The sequence below is a fragment of the Physeter macrocephalus genome, chromosome 7 (genome assembly GCF_002837175.3).
Source record: "Physeter macrocephalus isolate SW-GA chromosome 7, ASM283717v5, whole genome shotgun sequence".
NCBI lineage: Eukaryota > Metazoa > Chordata > Mammalia > Artiodactyla > Physeteridae > Physeter > Physeter macrocephalus.
The window spans coordinates 64,129,713-64,145,973 of NC_041220.1; the positions used below are offsets into that span (position 1 = coordinate 64,129,713).

Sequence of the window (16,261 nt, forward strand, 5' to 3'; positions counted from 1 at the left end):
AGTTGTGGCGCACGGGCTCCAGAGTGCGTGGGCTCCCTAGTTGCAGCACCAGGACTTAGTTGCCCCATGGCATGTGGGATCTTAGTTCCCCGACCAGGGACTGAACCCACATTCCCTGCACTGGAAGGCGGATTCTTAACCACTAGACCACCAGGGAAGTTCCAAATGTACTATTTTTTGTGTCACATATTATTCTTTTTAAAAATAAAAAAAAAAAATTTTTTTAATCTTACATAATTGTTATAACTCAATTAAAAAAAACCCACAAATGTAAAATCAGGTAGTATGCCATACTTGGCACATGGACCATAGTTTGTCTATCTCTAGCATGAAATTATCTTTATTTTATTATTGCTTTAATGGTAGACTTTTTTTTTAACATCTTTATCGGAGTATAACTGCTTTACAATGGTGTGTTAGTTTCTGCTTTATAACAAAGTGAATCAGCTATACATATATGTATTTCCCCATATCTCTTTCCTCTTGCATCTCCTTCCCACCCTCCCTATCCCACCCCTCTAGGTGGTCACAAAGCACCGAGCTGATCTCCCTGTGCTGTGCGGCTGCTTCCCACTAGCTATCTATTTTACGTTTGGTAGTGTATATATGTCCATGCCACTCTCTTACTTCGTCCTAGCTTACCCTTCCCCCCTTCCCGTGTCCTCAAGTCCATTCTCTACATCTACGCCTTTATTCCTGTCCTGCCCCTAGGTTCTACAGAACCATATTTTTTTTTTCCAATTCTATATATACGTGTTAGCATACAGTTATTTGTTTTTCTCTTTCTAATTATTTCACTCTGTATGACAGACTCTAGGTCCATCCACCTCACTACAAATAACTCAATGAAATTATCTTTAATTATTTGAAATATTCATATTAAAACACAAAGCTCAAAATGCAACTTGGTATCCTGGACACTGCAACAGAAAAAGAACATTATTGGAAAAATTGTGGAATCTGAATAAACTCTGTAGTCCAGTTAATTGTACTGTACCAATATTAACTTCTTAGTTTTAATAAATATATGGTGTCTATGTAAGAATGTTTTACTGGGGGAAATTGGGGTAATTATAAAAGAACTCTTCTAGAAATCTAAATATATTTCAAAATAAAAAGTTAAAAAAGAAAAAGCAGTCACTCAAAACCAGATCTTTAGATCCTCTTTAGATATCAGCACTGTCTAACAGAACTTTTTATGTTAACAGATGTGTTCAATATCTGGGGTCTCCAATATTGCAGCTACCAGCCATTATGTGCTTATTAAGGAAGCACTTGAAATATGACCAGCCTACAGCCACTATGGAAAACAATATGGGGGATCCTCAGAAAACTAAAAATAGAACTACCACATGATCCAGCAATTCCACTTCTGGAACCATATCCAAAAGAAACAAAAACACTAACTCGAAAAGATACCTACACTTCCATGTTCGTAACTGCATTATTTACAATAGCTAAGACATGGAAACAACCTAAGTATCCATCCATGGATGAATGGATAAAGAAGCTGTGGTATGTATACATATATGTATACATACCACACACATACACACACACAATAGGATATTATTTAGTCATAAAAAAAAAACACACAAAAAAACCACGAGGAAATCCTGCCATTTCTGACAAAATGGATGGGCTGTGAGGGCATTATGCTAAGTAAAATAAGTCAGACAGAGAAAGACAAAAACTGTATGATCTCACTTATATGTGGAATCTCAAACAAACAAACTTATAGAAAAAGAGATCAGATTTGTGGTTACTAGAGGTGGAGGTGGGGTGGGGGGGAATTGGAGGAAGGTGGTCAAAAGGTACAAACTTCCATTTACAAGATAAGTAAGTATTAGGGATGTAATGTGCAACATAGTAACGGTAGTTAACACTGCTGTATGATACATAGGAAAGCTGTTAAGAGAGACTAACTCCTAAGAGCTCTCATCACAAGGAAAAATATTTTTTCCTTTTTCTTTTTTTAAAAAAATTGTATCTACAGGAGATGATGAATGCTAACTAAATTTACTGCCGTAATCATCTCACAATGTATGTAAGTCAAACCATTATGTTCTACACCTTAAACTCATATACAGTGATGTACATCAATTATATCTCAACAAAACTGGGAAAAAATTTTTTAAATGGCCAGCTTGACTGAGATGAATTTTTAATTTTATTAAATTTAAATAGCACATATAGTTAGTGCCTACCCTATTGAACTATGTCGCTCTATATTTTTCTCATTATTTTTAAAACAAAAAAGACAATCGGAAGTGAAATCAAATTTTAAAAATCTTTGGTAATTATTTTTTATTTGAACTAAAAACAAACTTTTGATGGCATTATCTTATTAAATTAAAATATGAGACTTTTTTTATTTTTTAAATTATTTATTTATTTATTTGGCTGCGCCCGGTCTTAGTTGTGGCATGTGGGATTTATTTCCCTGACTAGGGATCGAACCCGGGCCCCCTGAATTGGGAGTGCGGAGTCTTAGCCACTGGACTACCAGGGAAGTCCCCTTTTCTTTATTTTGAGAGAGAAAAATATACCTGATGAAGAAATTTATTTATAGTAAACTTAAGATAAAAATCCATTACAGCTTCTAAAAAGATTTAAAAAATAATAATGCCATACTAGACACACTCAATACTCACAATAGCATTTGAATTAGTACTACAATCCATCTGACCCAGTCACAGAGTAAAAATATTAGAAAATAACCAAGAGTTTCAACATCATTTGTATAACCGAGCAGCTGCAGAATGTCAGAAAATACAAACTTACCTGAGGGACTTGGAGCAGGTCTCTGTAATGGCGGTCTAAAACCTGGAGCTTTGGAAGTATCAGACTGATGTAAAGGATCTGAATTTGGCAAATATGAGGATTTTCCTGATAGCATAGATTCTGGTGTTGACTGAGATGAAACAACAGATCCTCCCCAGAAGGCATGAGCAGAAGTAGGGTTATTTTCAAACAATGTGCTAAAGGGCCCAAATGGTAAGGGGGCACTGAAATTGGGAGCAATAGGCTTATTTGCTGGATGTACTGAATTTTGACAAGCACTTTGTGTACTTAAGGTCGAAGGTAGCTGGACAGAAGAGGGAACACTGTGAGGTCTTTTAATGTGATTGACACTGAGGACTGCAACAGATGAATTTTGCACAGGAGCTGGATTCTTGTGAGGGGCAGCTGTGCCATGAGAGGGTGGTCTAATAGCAGGGGGTTCCATTTTAGGCGGAGGCTGGGAGCATCCCATTTGTGTCTGAGGCATAGGGTAAGTCACTGGGGCAGTAGAAGGCACCGCCACTGGAGCAGAACTTGTTGTTACTAAAGGAGGAACAGTCATTCTAACTTCCGGGGGAGGAACCTGAGACTGCTGAAGAGGTGGTCTTGGCTCCTGAGAAACAGATCCCGGAGGTTGCTGCTGAGTAGAATGTACTGATGAACTCCCAGAAGAACTGCTGCTGTTTGGAGGTCTACTGTTTGTTGTTTCTACTACTGGTGGACTACCTGCTTCCTGTTCAGAGGAAGACGCCCCTTTATTTGGAGATGCTGTTCCACAATCCAAAGGGCTGTTTCTAGAAACCCCTCCTGGCTGGGCTGGTGGTGATGGGGAAGATGGGGATGATACTGGGTAGTGTTCTTTGGCAGTAGGCATAGGATATGTGGCATTTGTGGGTGCGGTGCTGTTGTTACTTGCTGTGGTTGTGACTGTTGTTGTCGTGGCATTGGATGTCTTCACAACTGTGACAAAAAGCTGCCTTCTAACAGAAGGTGAACTTGGATTGCCATTTGTAGATGTACCAGGCACCGTTGAAGCTGATGAACTGGTTGTAGTTGTTGGACTTGAAGTTAAAGAACCTGCTGAATTCACCTGAGAACCACTGCTATTCTGATTGCTATGGCGAGGCACCATGTGAGGCTTAGGCGAGTTAGTAGCTCTGGCAGGGCTCAAAGGCCTGACAGGAAAAGGACCCCAAGTGGATTGAGCTGGTGGAAAAGTACCTCCAAAGTGCGTCATGGGCAACCTTGGTGGACGGATCTGCTGGAAAGTCTGAGCAGCAAGCAAAGCATGTGCAAACTGTGGAGGAGGATATGCTAATGGAAGAGAAACTGGAAAACCAGGCCTCACATTATTCACTGGGTTCTTAATGGTTTTGTGAGTAGATGCAGAAGAAATTGCAGGCACAGTGAGTGCTGTGGCAGTTTGAGATGTTGATGACAGAGCTACAGTCGTCATTTTAATTCCCATTAAGGAACTGTTAGCAGCAGTGGTGGCAGGTGCTGATGACCCAATTTTGGAATTTGCTGAGGAGCTTTTCAAACGATTCTTTGGAATAAGTTCATCAATTTCTTTGTCTGGATCCTTGATCAGAGCATTGATCAACTGAGTTGCTTGTCTTGTTGATTCAGTGCCACCCCTATAAGTTGACAAAAAAAAAATTAGGTCCAATTTCCCCTTTTTAATATGTAGAGCCTAAATTAATTCGTGTGTGTATGTACACACATACAGAGAACAGATAAAAGTTAAGAAGCAATTTTCTGACTATTTTTGAGGTATTATGCAAACAAAGCAATAAACTGTCCTGACACACCACTATATTTTTCAAAGGAAAAGTAAATGACTTCTTTTCCAAAAAATTTAATTTCACTATTGTTTCCTCAGACTAAGCAATCATCTTCCTACTGTGAAATACATTCTAGACAGAAAAACCACTGCACTTAAAATCCTATGTAATCCATATTGTTACCATGAAGTTAAACAGCTGATCAATATTAAAAGCAGTACAGGGCTTCCCTGGTGGTGCAGTGGTTGAGAGTCCGCCTGCCGATGCAGGGGACACGGGTTCGTGCCCCGGTCCGGGAGGATTCCACCTAGGGCTTCCCTGGTGGCGCAGTGGTTGAGAGTCCACCTGCCGATGCAGGAGACACGGGTTTGTGCCCTGGTCTGGGAAGATCTCACATGCCGCGGAGCGGCTAGGCCCGTCAGCCATGGCCGCTGAGCCTGTGCATCTGGAGCCTGTGCTCCGCAACGAGAGAGGCCACAACAGTGAGAGGCCCGCATACCGCAAAAAAAAAAAAAAAAAAAAAAAAAAAGCAGTACAAATAAGCAAGAAAAATAATACCACTGAGTAAGAAAATAGTATTTTATTTTAAATCCTGGTAGCTAAGATGACCCCATTTATATTTATTAGTGGTTTCTCTATTAGTAGAGTGATTATTATAACTTTTGGACAGATGTCTCAAAATGAGAGAAGAATCCTGATAATTACAACAATGGCCATAAGGTCAAACCCCAGTCTTAGATGTTCAGGAAAATATTTGATTGAAAGGAAAGTCTTATGGAGACCCTAAGTGGGAAATTACTTATAAAGGGTATCTGCTTCCTCTCTTCTCTGGGTAAGGCAAGTTGTGACTACACCTATCCCAGGGGAGGGATAAACAAGATAGGAGAAGGAGATAAGTGCAAAACAGAGCTGGTTAATTGCCTCCTTCCTCTTGAGGCAGGCTAAAAAATATCTGTCCCTCTATTACTGGGAAGGGCACCTGTCTCTCACAACCAAATTTATGATGTCTTAGAATATCGTCTTTACTCTAAGGGTACTCAGGCACAGACATGTTCAAGTATTCAATTTAAAACAAATATCCACTTCAGATTTAAATCTATTACTGAGCTCATATTCTAAGGATACAATCTCAGGATAACAAATCTCAAATGCTAATTTAAGAGAAAGATGGAAAACTACAGATTAGAATGTGTTAGAAACCCATTCCTTCTTAAAAAGAAGTTTTTAAGAATGTCATATTAAAAGTTCATATAAGGAAAAGATTATTCAAACCTTTGCCATACACACACAAAAGAAAAATTCCTTTAAAGCCCTTTGAAATACTTCACAAGAGCATATAAATAAGAAAAAAAAACTGTAAAGGTTATCTTAAACACGAATCAAATTCCCATTTAAAAAAGTATGCTATTAAATACAAAGTTCCATTGAAAACTCAAATGCTTAGCTATATTGATAATTAAGCTCTAGTACAATAAAATACAAACGAAAAAAACCGTAAGAGACAAAATTTTGCCTTATAGTTATTATCCGGTCTCCTGTCTTGTCTTTCTGCTTATCAATATCTATGTGTGCACCAGTGAACTCCCGAATAGCATTAATATTACAGCCTCCTCTTCCAATCACTCTGGATATCACAGTTGATGGAACAGATACTTTCTTTGACCTGTTTAACAGTTGCAAAAATAAATTAAGATAAATCATAAGTATCAGTGGTTGTAATTAAAATAAGAATTATTACTAAAATATGTTTCTGTAAATGCAGAATATTGTCGAATAAGCCTCTCCTACCTACTCTCACTCTAAGTGATAAAAGGCAACTAAGAGCCACAGAACAAAGAGAAAGAGAGAGTGAGCTTTACCACAGCTTCTCATCTCATTACCAAAAACTGTTTGCTTTTTTGACTTTCGTCCTTCATTAATATCTGTGACGCACATACATGTAGATATACACTATGTTAATGCAAATACTAATGGCAAATAAGACAGACAGGGGTTCCTGCCCACATATACTGACTATGTAGAAACCAAGTAAGAAAACTACAACATGATGTTGTAAGTGCTCTAATAGGGTATCATAAAGACACATTGGTCGGGGCATCTAATCTACCCCAAGGAGTCAAGAAAGGCTTCTTGTGGGTACCTTTGCGTGTTTGACTCACATTCTTGTTTTTATTCCCTAATATATAACTGAAAGGATGATACTAAAAATTCATTGTTGCCCTGCATTCTTCTAGAGGCATTAAAATGATTATCCACAAATATGCAAACTTGTTAAGGGATGTTTAGTTGTGTGAGGAAAGAGAAAAGCCTGCTGGAATTCCAAAAAAGCAAAAACCACCTAACACCTACAAAATTACATTACAATTTTAAGCACTCAGATTCAGGAAAGGTAGATATAAATTTCTGACAAGTCTAAATTAAAGAATACTTCTAAAAGAAAAACAGTATAATTCTCAATAAAAAGAGGGAGCCAATTGTGCTTCAATGAATAAGTAAATTATTTATTTAGAATAGATTAAATATGAAATTATATGTTATTTTTTTAAATGGTAAGGTATGATCCCTGCCCTTTCATATACATAACTAAGTTACTTGATAATTCCTTTTTCCCTAAGGGACATAATAATCAGTCAGTGATCATTATTTTAAGTTAGTTAAGAATTTGCTTGCATACTACAATATAAAATACATGCAGGAAAACCGAATTCTCTTACTTTTGTACAGAGAGTATTCTGATGTTGTGATTTCAGTTAGTTCAAAAGAATGTGTGTGAGACAGAGAAAGAGATAAAGATAGAGATGGGGGTTGAGGGGAAGTGTTGGCCCAAAAGAAGATAAAAGATGCACAGTACATCTTGAGATTAACAGTAATAAGCTTGGTTCACTACAGATTTTGTTTTAAAACAATCAAAAGTTTAATTTTTTGATGAAATTTCTGGAGAGTTCCTTAAAACAGGTTATCAAAGATTTATAATGGGGCTTCCCTGGTGGCGCAGTGGTTGAGAGTCCTCCTGCCGATGCAGGGGACACGGGTTCGTGCCCCGGTCCGGGAAGATCCCACATGCCGTGGAGCGGCTGGGCCCGTGAGCCACAACTACGGAGCCTGCGCGTCTGGAGCCTGTGCTCCGCAGCAAGAGAGGCCGTGACAGTGAGAGGCCCGCGCACCGCGATGAAGAGTGGCCCCCGCTCGCTGCAACTGGAGAAAGCCCTCGCACAGAAACGAAGACCCAAAACAGCCAAAATAAATAAATTAATTAAAAAAAAAAAAAAGATTTATAATGGATCACATCCTTTCTAGGTCTGTGGTATCTTACCACCTTTTAGTTTCTGGGATGTTGTTTTACTTTTTAATACATATTATTTAAAAATTCCAAGCAAAATACAGCAAAATATTTTAGTCCTAAAACCCCTGAAATAAAGGTATCCTATGATTTGAAGACAAAAATAGTTTAAAACCAATACTTAATTCATTCTCCAAATATTGACAAGTATGTAGTAGACACTACATATTGGGCTCTGAGGTTACAAAGCTGAACAAGACAATCTATCACCTTAAATAAATCAGCTCACTACCAAATACCAATACCTATGGGGGTCAAGCAGACACCACAATGATCTAACTTTTTATGTAAAATTTCTCAATTTTAATAGTGTTAACATATACTTTTTTTTCCGTCTAAAATATAGTATAGGTTGTCTCTGTTGGCCAGATGCAGCCTTGGGCCACCAGTTTGTTTGCAACCTCTGGAAAAGTTAGGGGAATTTAACTGTAAGGTAAACTATGCTTCATTGTGAAATAGAGCACATATAAAAATGAGAAAAACAATCAAAGAAATAATCAGTCACCTTCTTACAACTTCTTTCCATCCTTCTTCCCTCTTTTGTCCACGCTTAGGACTTGCTACTGTTAATTTCCCATTTGGAGAGGAAAGGGGAGATGGACCAGATTTTGTGCAAGTGGAGAGAGAATTACTGGTCACTTCACTGATAGTCTCTGACAATCTTTAACAGGGAGGAAAAACACATTAAATATAGAAGAGATGTAAAATTTTTTAATGATAAAGGCAATCTATTATATGATTTTATTCTTTATTTTAAGAATACTATGATGAATAAATGAGAAATTTATTTTTCACTTTTCAATACTTAGCATAATATGAAGGGCCAATTTTAAGAAGATATTATCTAGAGGTCAAATTTAGCAGAACTGAAATACAATAATAATCCCTGAGAAACCATAATCAATACTTTTCATGGGCTAAGTTTAACAATCAAAATGAAGAAATTACACAGTAATTCTTTAATTCAAATGAAATCATGCCTTCTTTAGAACAAAGACAAACCCTTATTTTGTCAGTTGTTCATCTGCCTGCTTTACTAAAAAATTCAGCAACAAAGTTTCATAACGATACTATAAATCATGAAAATGAAAATTGGAACTAACTTTATTGAAGCCTTGCCAGAAACAGATTTTCTCTCCTCCTTTGGAAATGTAACCAGAACTGATGGCTGCTTCTTGCTGGTCACAGTGGTGGTGACCATAGCAGGTGAATGATTGTCACTCTTTCGGCTGCTGTTGCTGTTACTACTTTCATCACTGCAACTGGAAATTCTCATGTTATCACTGTCTCCACTCTCGCTGGTACTGCTGCTCTTGGACTCTCCATTCACCTTCTCTGGCTGACTGTATGAGATTGGTAGTGGATCATCAAATATAATTTGAACATTTTCTGGAGTAATTTTATTTTTCCTGTTTTTCCTCTTTGAACTGGTTGTAGTTATGGTATTGTTTCTTTTACCATGAGAACCTGCCAAAGTGGTCCAGGTTGCAGATATACCTATTGTAGTAGTGGTTGTGGCACTTGGAGGCTCTGTCAAGACTTCAGGCTCATCTGTAGAAGTAGCAATACTGAATTAGCAAGTTCTAGTGCTCTTGGCATATATTTAGCTTTAAGCACTCGACAAAAGTAAATGCTGAATTTATACTTTACTACTACTATTAGATATAAAGTTATCAGTCATTCCAGCATTCACTGGTAATGAGATAGATATGACTGATCTATTCTCTCTGTCCCTAAGTTCTAAACAATGCATAGTAGGCAGTTATAAAAAATATTTCGGGGACACTTTGGGAAATATGAATATGTACTGTATATTACATATTATTACATAAATATTAAATTTCTTAAGTGTAATAATGTTATTGTGGTTATGTAAAATAATGTTCTCTTTCTGGGAAACACTGCTCAAGTATTTAGGGGTAATTTCATATGATGTATACAACATATATAAGACTATTCAAAAAAAGAGAGAGGAAAAAAGATAAACAAATGTGCCAAAATGTTATATGAATCTAGGTGACTAAAAGGTGTTCATTATACTAATCCTTAAACTTTTCTGTAGTTTGAAATCTTTCAAAATAAAAGGCTGGAGGAGGGGGAAATTAACACACACACAGCATAAATATTTGGTGGTTTAATGACAATGGTTCTTTCTAACAATATCTCATCTCAAATAATTTTTTAGTTAGAACCTAGTTAAAAATAATTCCCTCATTTAAGAAAAATCTGAATATGGTCTTGACTGTAGATGAAATTATGGAATTACTGTTAATTTTTTAAGGTATTATAAATGGTATTGCAATTATGTAAGCAAATGTCATTCCTTGGATGTGTGCTGATGTTTTATAGGTGCAATGTCAGATGTCTGCAATTTACTTTCAGACGGCTTAGGAAAAAACTATGTATGTATATTTAGAGAAAAAGATAAAGCAAATACAGTAAAATGTTTATTTTTAAATTAGGTGAAGGGTATTTCAGGTGTTTGTTTCATTATTCTTTCAACTTGTGTGTAGGTTTGAAATTCTTTATAATAAAAAGCTGGGAAGAAGTCAATAAATGAAAATAGCATATAAATACTTTAGGCCTTAATAACGTAGAGACCTTTTTTCACCTTAAGTTACTGATATTTAAGGAAATGTAATTTTGAGTAGAATGTATTACATGAAACAAATTAGATGGTTTAGAGAAAATACCTTCAACTTTATGCTTTTCTTTTTCTTGAGCAGCTTGGAGTTCAAAGTTTTCTTTATTTTTGGCTTCAATCTCTTCTAGTTTTCTTCTTTGTTCTTCTTTTTTCTTTCTTCTCTTCTCCTTTCTCTTTTCTCTTTTTGCAGCCAAAGCCAGCCTCCGGCTTTCTTCCCTTAACTGTTAAAGAATCAATAAAACAGAATTATAACACTGGAATTTACCTTGGAAAAAAGTTGTCACATAATGTCACTTTATCATTAAGGGTACTGGGATACCATACAATTCAAAAGTCATCTTAGTTCAATTCATTGTTTGATCAAGATCATACTCAAATCACTCTAAAGAGAAAATAATTTTTTTTTTTTTTTGCGGTACACGGGCCCCTCACTGCTGTGGCCTCTCCCGTTGCGGAGCACAGGTTCCGGACGCGCAGGCTCAGAGGCCATGGCTCATGGGCCCAGCTGCTCTGCGGCATGTGAGATCTTCCCGGACCAAGGCATGAACCTGTGTCCCCTGCATCGGCAGGCGGACTCTCAACCACTGCGCCACCAGGGAAGCCCAGAAAATAGTATTTTTAAATGTCAAGATCAAATTAATAATAAAAGACAACCTAATTTCAAAATGGATGAATGATAAAGATATACATAACTTCATAATCACTGCGGAAATATAAATTAAAGTAACAAGCTACCATGTTTTGTTCATTAATTTGGGAAAATTAAAAAAGATATCATCTAGCAAAAGTTTGGGAAAATGAATTCTTCCCTACACTGCTGTCAGTATAAACATTAACATTTTTAGAAAGGTAATTTGAAAGCCTCCTATGAAAATTACAAAGTGCTTATCCTAAGAATATATTCTATAAAATGACTACCTCTAGTGGAAAAATATAGGCTCAATACTTTCCATTGCAAAGTTGATTACAACAGTAGTAACTGGAAGCTAGGTAAATCCATGGGGTGGGGTCGGGGGTGGGGAGAAGTTAACAACAGTATACATTCACAGAATACTAGGCAGCCATTAAAAGTTATAAATGTATACCTGGGAAAATGCTCACAATTTACATTTGCTAGGAAAAAAAAAGGCAAATTGCAAACCAATGATCTCATTTATGGGGGGGGCAGTGCTTTATGTGAATCTATCAGTGGGAATTAAAAAAAAAAGGCTAAGAGGATATAAATCAAAGGCTTACTAGTGATTACCTCTAGAGCATGGGCTTGGACAAGAAGTAGCAGAAAGATGGTGACTTTCAATTTTACTTTATATAACTGTACATTGTTTCTATTTGTTAAACTGGATACATATTACTTTCACAGTCCAAAAAAACTAGGAATAAGTTTTAAAGTCCAATAACATCTCTTAATAAGCTATTTTAACTATTAAATTTTCCTCTTTGGCTCATAAAATGGTAAAATCATCTACAAACTCTTTTGTTTGCGTGTTCTCTAAATGACATTTTCAAAGTACATATTCCTTGATATAATCTAGCTTTCTATATATTTTATGTGTATTTTAAATATGTATCAAAACAATGATACTCAGTTTATGGAAAATGTCACAATATCCTAACTACTGAAAGCAGCCCTTAAAGACAAACTTATAAGCCAAATCAGACTTACTTTTCTTGAGAAAAAGTCTGACTTTTTAAGTCTCTAGCTTTTGCTAGAACACTCCTCCTCCCTTTTGAAATAATCCCTGTTGGGTACCTAAAACGTTTTGCCCACCTTGAAAGTTTTCACACCCTGGGGCAATGCACCATAATTACATTCTCTTGGGTAAGAGATATGACTTTTGTTTCTGAAAAGGTAAATAATCAAGGAGAATCTACAGAACACCAGATACTTTCTCAAGCAGATGGATTTTAGGAAAGAACACAAATGGAAACTGGAGATATAAAAATTGTCTGCATAGTACCTACCCCCTAGAAATTTTTGTTAGTCTTCCAGAAGTACCCAAGTTTCCTCTGAAGACCAGTAAAGGAGGAGCTTTTGACCTTTCCAAAGGACTGAGAAGAAAACAGTAATTGGTGACCTTCACACCCTAGTTCACTACAAGGAAGGAGTACTACCTGACTGGTGAGTTTGAAAGAAGGAACTGAGCGAGTATGACTCAGCTCATTCAGCCTTGCTTTAATGTAGCTAAGCTGCCTGTCCTCAGGAACCGTATACTTTCTACATCTTTGTCTGAGCTCCAGTGAGGGAGGCCTGGGGTTGATCTGTTTTGCTGACTTTCACAAAATAAATAGGTAAGTGTAAAGGGAAGAGAAGGAGTAGAAAGGGGGGTGAAGGGTGTGCCAGAGAAACATTTTCAAAGCAACTGTGGCTATAGATAGATACTAAGCCTCTCCAATTTAGAATCAGGAATAATAAAACTGATATTTCATCTATATCACATCTGTATGGAAAAAAAGCCTTGAGAAAGGTACAGGAAATAGCTTTGGGGGGATAAAAATAACAAGTGAGGTTTAAGACTTTTGGCTCAGCCAGATGAATTAATTTTGCTTGATTTTTAAAACGTGTCCAGTGGTTAAGAAGTAATTGTGATTGGTATTCAAGGTGGGGGAAGAACTTTTAAAAATAGAAAAACTAGAAAGCAGGCTTTCCTCTAAAACCATCTGGCCTTAGGGGTGGGTAGGGGTGATGGGCTGGGATAGGTCTTAGTGTATAGGTGTGGCTGGGTCCTTAGGTATGAATGTGCCTCAGGGCTTACAGAGTTCAATCAGTGGAGGCTGGCCTGCTGGCAACAGTCTGAATTATCAAATTTTAGAGTTTAGCCCTAAGGGATAAGTAGTTACTCTTATTTCTAAATTTTGAAGTTATAAGGCTGGTATTTTGATAATTTCATAGATCTTACTAACCCTTTAGACTCATTAAAAAGTGAGACACAAATTCAGAGATCCTAGGGAAACAATTTCTTTCTAGGGGAGAGATCTCAGACTATGGCTGCAAAAGGACCTACAAAGTATGGAGCTCTCTAAAACTAAGCAGAATTTGACAAGATAGATACAGACTTAAGAGGCATTATTAGTTTGCAGGTGGTAACTGAAACTAATAAAGGAAATCACCAAAGGTAAAAGGCTATAACAATGTGTGTGTGTGTGTGTGTGTGTGTGTGTGTGTGTACACATAAAGAGGGGGAAGGTAGTGGGGAGGGAATATCAGTTATTAAAAGGAAGACGAAATGAGACTTTTAGAAAGGCATATATCAGGCAGAAGAAGACAGTCAGGAGAAAGCAGCTTCAATGGGAGAAGAGTTTCATAAAGGAACGCAAATCAACATTGGTTAAGTATCACAAAGTATCAGTAAGGACACAAGTATGAGATGTCTAATCTTATTCTGGATTTGGCAATAAGATGCCATTGGTGACCTCTGCCATAGTTAGTTCACTGAATTAGTGGAGAAGTAAGCTAATGGTCCTGGACGGAGAATTAAAAAGAAAAGCAAAAAAAAAAAAAAAAAAAAAAAGTAGAGTCAACAAGACATAGATTATTCCCTTAAACTATTTAGATAAGGAAACAAAATACTAAATTTGAGGTAGGGTTTCATCAGGATAGTTAACTTCATGAAGTTGTAGAAAGAGGGTAGGAGTTAATGAAACAGCAGGCACTAAAGTATGGGAGAGGTGGTAATAACTGATACAAGATCCAAAGGAGAAAAGATGAAAACAGAGTATTTAAACCATGAGACTCGAGTAAGTCTGGAGGTGCAGGTAAACAGGGTTAGAAATTCAGCCTACATTCTATATTTTCTCACAAGGTACATGCCTAGACCTCATTTCGCTTACCGGGGAACTGCTACATGTTTGTGAGCATATGTGGCGGGGGGTAGAGGTTTTGAAGAAAAGAGTCAAATTGCAGAATAAATAACCTCATTGTGGAAAAGGAAAGAAAGGGCACTAGTCCAACTGATTTTTTCTTTTGGCTGCAGGATCTTAGTTCCCCAACCCAGGCCCAGCAGTAGTGAAAACACTGAGTCCTAATCACTGGACTGCCAGGGAATTCCCTAACTGGTGATTTCTAATTATAGATTCAGGAAACAAATTGATGTTTGAGAGTTAAGCTTTTTAAGATGAGAATTTAAGGATTTAGGGAAAGGCAGTCCAGACTAAAGAAATACCATATGCAAATCTGTTTTTTTCTTTTTTTGGCTGTACTCGAGCCACGTGGGATCTTAGCTCCCTGACCAGAGATAGAACCCACGCCCCCTGCATTGGAAGCACGGAGTCTTAACCACTGGACCACCAGGGAAGTCCCCCATGTGCCTATTGGATACAGTTATGTGAATGAGATATGTGAGGAGTAGAAAACCATAGTGAGTGATGAGCCTAGAGAAGACAGGAAGAGCTAAATGTTTGAAATTTCCCAGGCTGACAATGAAGACAGACTGAAGGATTTAGAGTAGGGAGTAAAGGCAATCTTATCTGTGTATCAGAAACTATGGGAACTGGAAAAGTTACACTGGAATAAAGAAGGATTAAACTGAAGGCAAAAGATGACAGAGGCAAAGGTATTTATTTATAGACAGACTGTTAAGAAGCCTAACGCAATACTTCAGGCGAGAAGTAGTAATTTAGGAGAAGATGGAACAGAAGACATAAGGAGACTGCCAAAGCTCAATTAAAGGTGATGATTATGATACTGATACCATTAATATTTAGGGGGTTAATATGTGCCAGATACTGGATTAAGTTAATTTACTACACTAACTTATTTGATAGATATAGAGAATGCGGAGCAAAGATAATTGAGAATCTGAAAACGACATCAAGATTTCAATTATTTCTGAATAATCAGTAGTGGTATCAATAACAGAAAAAGAGATCAAGGAGTACAGGGGAAGGGAAGGGCAGGGCAGGATCCAGCGAAAATTTTTTGATAACTATGTACTAAGCATGGTTCTAGTCTCTTAGGACTCAGCAGCAGACAAAATATCCCTGCCCTCATGAAGCTTATGAAGCTTACATTTAGTTGCTGGGGGAGGCACACAGATAGCAAACATAATACATTACATAGTTTTTAAAAAAGGTGTTAAGTACAATGTAAAACAGGAATACTGGAGCAGAGGAAGAGAAGTGTGTATATGGGGACATACTGGGGAACATGAAGGTGAAGTTTAAGTAAACATTTAAAAGATTTGAAGTATAGCAGGCAAAGAGAACAGTCAGTATATAAGCTGTATGTTCAAGTAGGCCTGGAATGTTTAAGTAGGTCAGTCTGGTTGAGAATAATAGAAAACGACTTTCAGAGAGCATATCAGGAGACTACATCACCTAAGGTCCCATGGGGCATTTTAAAGACTTTTTATCTTTTACTCTGAGGGAAATGGCACTGTAGGGTTTTGAGCAAAAGAGTGATTTGATTTAAGTGATATAGAGGATCACTCTAAGTGTTAAATAGAGAACAGACTGCAGAGCAATGATGGAATCAGGGAGACCAGTTAAATGACTACTGTGCAAATACAGGTAAAAGATGATATTAATGACTTGAATCAGGGTGAGATGTGATAGTGACTAGGATAGTGACTAGGATCCTAGATATAGTTCTAAGGCAAAGGTAACTAGATTTTCCAACACAATGGAGGACAGAGAGAAATCAAGCATGATATCAGTATCTTTAGCCTGAGCAATTACAAGACAGAGTTGTGGATTTGGAGTGGGCAAAGATCA

General features: G+C 37.2%; 1 protein-coding gene across 10 annotated transcripts in view; it reads right to left on the reverse strand.

The window, feature by feature from the left end:
- The window catches only part of ANKRD17 (ankyrin repeat domain 17), a 164,422-nt gene that overhangs the window by 19,895 nt on the left and 128,266 nt on the right, over nucleotides 1-16,261 (reverse strand). For all 10 annotated transcript variants that reach the window (XM_055086023.1, XM_024115383.3, XM_007126247.4 and 7 more), the window contains 5 exons: nucleotides 10,602-10,773; nucleotides 9,012-9,459; nucleotides 8,414-8,569; nucleotides 6,082-6,231; nucleotides 2,785-4,421 (listed from right to left, as the gene is read on the reverse strand). In XM_055086023.1, coding sequence (XP_054941998.1) covers nucleotides 2,785-4,421; nucleotides 6,082-6,231; nucleotides 8,414-8,569; nucleotides 9,012-9,459; nucleotides 10,602-10,773 — 2,563 coding nt within the window. The remainder of the gene's footprint in view (nucleotides 1-2,784; nucleotides 4,422-6,081; nucleotides 6,232-8,413; nucleotides 8,570-9,011; nucleotides 9,460-10,601; nucleotides 10,774-16,261) is intronic.